The sequence below is a fragment of the Phoenix dactylifera genome, chromosome 7 (assembly GCF_009389715.1).
Source record: "Phoenix dactylifera cultivar Barhee BC4 chromosome 7, palm_55x_up_171113_PBpolish2nd_filt_p, whole genome shotgun sequence".
NCBI classification, from domain to species: domain Eukaryota; kingdom Viridiplantae; phylum Streptophyta; class Magnoliopsida; order Arecales; family Arecaceae; genus Phoenix; species Phoenix dactylifera.
The window spans coordinates 8,515,638-8,521,210 of record NC_052398.1 but is presented as its reverse complement, the minus strand read 5'-3'; the positions used below and the strand labels follow the sequence as shown (position 1 = coordinate 8,521,210).

The window sequence follows — 5,573 nt, the reverse complement described above, 5'->3', positions numbered from 1 at the left end:
TTAAATATTATTATTTTTCCAATCGAATGCTAATTTAGATTTTAAAATTAGAATTTTGCATAAATATATTTTTAAATATCGAATTTTGCATGAATACCCTCCTAAAATTGATATTTGCATATATATATCTTCGTAAAATACATATTTTACTATTTTATCTTTTTTATATTCTTATTTTTACATATATACTCACATCATCTAACGCCATTAAAAAATTAACGGTTTCAAATTAAAATGATTAAAATATCTATATTTTATAAGACGATCGATAATAAAATAATTTTAAATTTTATTTAATTTTAAATTAAAATAAATATAGTTTTTATTAATGGTTTTAGAAAAATCGTTATATTTGGAATATTTGTATAAAAATATTATTTTATGAGGATATAGAAATAAATATAAATTTTAAAAAAGTATTCACGCAAATTTAAATTTTATATTTAAATATTTGGAATTTAGCCCGAGCCTTCTATTTGACTCGGTTTGGCTCCATCGCATTGCTGTGGAGATGAGAGATGGGGAAGCAACCGCATGAGGTATACGCTGGCCACTTCGCCCGAATCCCGACAAGATGCTGTCCCCATACGACCGCCTCTCTCTTCTTTTTAAGAAAGTCGAAGTGGGTTTTAGCTGGCGTCGCTTGCGTGGCGCCAGCGGACTGGGCGGGTCCACACTAGCAGAAGGAAACGCAAGGGAACCAGTCACGAGAGAGGAGCCAGGGAAACAGTGGTCATGGCTGTTTCGGAAGCGACGCCACGTTGGACGATACACGACAAATCGCAAGGGGCACCACAAACTCCTCAACACGTGTCTCGCTCACAAGCTCCTTTCGGCGGTTGGAGGAGTCTGGAGAGAGACGGACCGTCCGCCTACGTGGCGGGCCAGCGGACCACACGCTGGACGATGACACGATGTCTATCCTCTTGTTTTCCACGCGAGGTCAATAATTCAAGTGAGAGAAATTAAGCCACGCACCAAAATAAAAACAGCAAGCAATTTCTCTTCAATTATTTATCTCAAAAGTTGACCGGCCCGGTTTTTGGGGGCACGTTTTCCTTCCTTCTTCTGCTAATAAAGCGAGGCGAGGCTGCTCCTCACAGACTTCAGCAACAATCCACAGCGAACTCAGAACAAGAAGTTCTCAAAGTATAAACTATTAGCATTATTAGCCGAGGCACATACAGTAATAATGGAGTTTAGGCGTTGTTGTTGCTTAAACTAAGTGAAAGCGAATCCGTGCTGCACTTGCTCCGTGATTGCCTTTCCCCATCCATCCCGGCTCGACCATATAAAGTTTTTAAAGCAACAATAAATTGTATATTTTTTTAATTAAGGTAAAGGAGTGGACACGCGGAGGGCAGCACACCGGGGTAGGAGTGGCGTTGTCTCGGGAAAGCAAGTTTTGGTATCTCCTGCTGGGCTAAGGGGCAAGGGTCGTTCGGTTTATTATATTTTAATTCGGCAATTCGGATGCAAATCCGGCCCGAGGTCTATAAAAATCGACCGACGGTGCCTGCGATGGGGAACATCCTCGGCCAACCGTTTCTTACGGGCCATGTGATCGCTTTTACTCAAACGACGGATATACCCTTTATCTTGAACGGAGTATCGACGGAATCGTAGCGCAAGTAAGGGATAGTATGCGAGGGTAAATTTGGGAGGGAGGCATGGTTTTCCTTCTTGCCGTGGAAAAGTGGTGCATCCTCACACGTGTGGCTCGCGACACGGGAGCTGCAGGGGCACGTGCAACGACCCCCTCTCTCGCTCGCGCTCTCTATCTCTCCCTCCCAACCGGCCCACCTTCCGCGAGACTTCCTAACGGGCGGGATGGAGAGAAAAGAAAGTGGGAGTTGAGTGCTGGACAGCTGTCAGCGCGTAACCGTTGCCTGCGAAAAGTACGATTCCTCAAATCTCGCTTCTTTTTGTTTGTTTTCTCCGGTCATCCACCGGGCCCCTTCCTCTCTCCCGTCCTTTTCCGTTTCCCTTTCGTTTCCCTTCTATTTTTATATCATTTTCTTCGACAACCTAAAACAAAGCGGTTCAGAGGCGCAGTGGCGCGCACTCGAACGCGATGACGTAATATGCACGGATACACGTGGGGAAAGCACGCTGGCCGTTCATCCGTACGCCGAGCCCCACCGATCACAGGATCACGGAATGGACGGCTGCGATGGCCGATAAATCAAATCCGGTCCAGTATGTTAATACGGTTAAACAAAGAGACTAAGCAAACGGATTAGTAGTTAAGCCGTTTCTTTGCTGGATTCACATCATTTCCGTTGTGCGATGCTATCGGGAATGGAGCAGTAGTAGTTGAGAAGCCATCACGACGCATGCGCACCGATCTCGCTCGACAAATACACGTATACAAAAGCATTAAATAATGAAATTAATGGAGCAAAACAGAACATTTGGCTTGGGTGGCGGGGGAGCCAACCCAACAAGAAGGCGTTAGGGTACACTGTACGACTGAAGAGAAAAAGGCAAAGGATTACGGAACAGGAGTAGGGATTATCTATTGGCATGCAATACGACGGAGACCGACTCGCTGCCGGTTGTAGGTGGGAGCGCCAACCGGCAAGCCACCCCCCGTTGATATTAAAATATAATATTAATAATATTGAATGGGAGCAGGGGAGCGTGGCGTGGGCTAGCGGCATGCCAGCAATAAACAATAAAATATTAGAAATATATCCAAACAAACATGGCCATCGATGGCATTTAATTAATTAACAATAAATACAAGATTAGGAAAAGATAACGGAAGGTCGGAAGGGGGAGAGAGAGTGGTGCAGTCCAAAACGAAGAGTGGGAGTCGGTTTTAGGCAGCTCGAGTGACGGACAGGTGTCCAAGGAAATGGTTGGGGAAGGGGCTGGGGATGAGGCCGTTAGGGTGCGGTTGGGGCTCGGTTTGCAGGTTGACAGGCTGGATGACAGGACTGCAGTAATGATCCGCCCTCTGATTCCGCGACCGCGCTTGTCATCCACTGCCACCTCATCACCTTCCCTTTGAAACCATTTCTTTATTATCGCTCTCATTTTGAAATGTGCTTTCTAGAATCGCAGCACAAAAACATTATATATAAATTGCAACCAACCACATCATGCAAGATTTAAAACCTCCTCACAAAATGCTGTCCAGCCTGGCTCGGTCAAAACTCTCACCCGGCTATCTATGCTTTTCTCGCTTCGTCCCCCTTTCCAACCCGCTTCGCCACCATCTTTTTTATTCATTATTGTTACGTGTCCTGAGAATTTTATATTGCTTATAAATTATATTAGGTAATAGTTTAACGTTATAACTCTACCACTAGCCGTTTCCGGTTAAGCGTTTCCTTTTTTGTTTTTTTGAATAGCCGAGATGGATCATTGAATCGTACGTACGCCCGGTGTCCACGCGTACGGAGGAGCAAAGCGAGCCTTATCGACCGGACGGCCGAGATTAAAGAAGGGAAGCATATGGACGCCGAGTCGCGTCACCCTTATCTGATGCCCCGCATCCATGGCGGTACTAGCGGAACCGTAACAGAACTAACGGAGACGCGTTCGCAGCAAACAGTGATAGTAGTTAGTTAGCTGCCCTCCTATTCCGTACGGGAAACGGACGCGTTGGGGTGGTGACCGGGGAGGAGAGAAGCCGGAGATATTATTGAGCAGGGGAGGGGGCTATTTTAAGGAAAGGGGACGGAGGGGGAGAGAGAAAATAAAGACGGAAGTAATGGAGAGAGATCCTGTCCGCGAGTAGCCGACGCGTGTACAGATGCCAGCTGTATGCAAGCAACCGCCTGCCTGGAAGAAGCGGGTGCGCCCCCTCGATCAACTCCCCATGACCGGTCACCTGTACCGGCTACTCCCGGTCACCCACCTCCTCTCACTTATATAGCGCTCCCCCATTCCCACTCCCATTCTCGTCCTCTCTCCGACGTCTCCGTTTTCTCTCTCTCTCTCTCTCTCTCTCTCTCTCTCTCTCTCTCATGCTATTTATAACCACCGCCTCCCCTCTTTCTCGCTAGCTAAAACCGAAAGGGGTTCCCTTTTTTTTCGGTCGATCTTGAGATAGGGTTTGTTGTATCGATTGATGGCGGCGTCGATGTCGAATAGGGGTAAGGACATGGATCGGATCAAGGGACCGTGGAGCCCGGAGGAGGACGAGGCGCTCCACAAGCTGGTCCAGAAACACGGGGCGAGGAACTGGTCTTTGATCAGCAAGTCGATCCCGGGGAGGTCTGGGAAGTCGTGCCGGCTTCGGTGGTGCAACCAGCTCTCGCCTCAGGTGGAGCACCGGCCCTTTACGCCGGAGGAGGACGATACCATCATCCGGGCCCACCGCCGCTTTGGGAACAAGTGGGCCACCATCGCCCGCCTCCTCTCCGGCCGGACCGACAACGCCATCAAGAACCACTGGAACTCCACCCTCAAGCGCAAGTACTCCTCTGCCACCGTCGCCCCCGCAGTCGACGACGTCGGCCTGCCCCATCAGCAATACGACGCCGCCCTGGCGGCAGCGGACGACGCGGCCGCGCGGCCGCTGAAGCGCTCCAGCAGCGTCGGGCCGGTCCTCTCCTCCGGCGGCGGGCTCTGCTTGAGCCCCGGCAGCCCCTCCGGATCCGACCTCAGCGACTCCAGCCGCCACAGCCACACGACGTTCTCCTCCGTCCCCACCGCCGCCGCCGCCCACGCATCGGCGTCGCTCATCTACCGCCCGGTGCCGAGAACCGGCGGCATCGTCCCCCCGACGTCATCTCCTCACCACCACGAAGCAACCGTCGTTGCCTTTTCCGCCATCAATACCAAGAATGACGATCCGGTCACGTCCCTCTCTCTGTCCCTCCCCGGATCGGATAAGCCCGAGGCATCTGATCACCACCAAACAAACCAGAACCAGCTCCAGCTCCTGGCTGCACCACCACCTCCGGGACCGGCGATGCCGCTGCATCCGCCGCCCCCGATGGCGCCCCCCTCCGCCACCGATGAGCGGAGGCGTCCGCTGGAGGAGGAGAGGCGGCCGGCGTTCCCCTTCAGCGCCGAGTTCCTGGCGGTGATGCAAGAGATGATCCGCAACGAGGTGAGGAGCTACATGTCAGGACTGGAGCAGAGCGGTATGATGTGCATGCAACCGCCGCAGGAAAGCATCCACGACGCCGTCATCAAGCGGATCGGAATCACCAAGATCGAGTAGTAGATTAGCTCCAGATGGATCGAAGGATCAAAGGAATTAAGATGGAACAGTCTTCGATGAAGAAAAAAGAAGGCTTCTTTGGCTGTTTAGCTCCGTTAGCTTATTTTTCTTTCCCTTTTGTTTAATTAAAATCCCCCCTCCCCCTCCCTCCCTCTCTCTCTCCTCCTCTCCTTTGGTACTTGGTAGCCAGTTCTATACAAAATAAGGTGGATGAAGGGTTTTTTTTTTTGTACAGAAAAGAGATCAAGCTGGGGTAAATCTGTTGAAGAGGTTTAGAAATTGATGAAGAGAAAACAAGAAAAAAAAAAAGAGGCGGTTTTTATTTTGTCCAATTCCTTTTCTTTTACTTTAGTCCCATAGCTTGGATGAGTAGAAAGATCTCCTTTTGCTC

The 5,573-nt window shown here is 49.6% G+C and overlaps 1 protein-coding gene across 1 annotated transcript; it reads left to right on the top strand.

Moving 5' to 3' along the window:
* The first annotated feature begins 3,909 nt into the window (after positions 1-3,909).
* Positions 3,910-5,573, top strand: LOC103714181 (transcription factor MYB44-like). The gene has a single exon (XM_008801354.4). The coding sequence runs from the start codon at positions 4,082-4,084 to the stop codon at positions 5,180-5,182; it is 1,101 nt and encodes a 366-aa protein (XP_008799576.1). The 5' UTR covers positions 3,910-4,081; the 3' UTR covers positions 5,183-5,573.

Bases quoted from the DNA above. Each gene is read 5' to 3' on its own strand.
- LOC103714181 (XM_008801354.4), top strand. From the start codon at position 4,082: ATGGCGGCGTCGATGTCGAATAGGGGTAAGGACATGGATCGGATCAAG.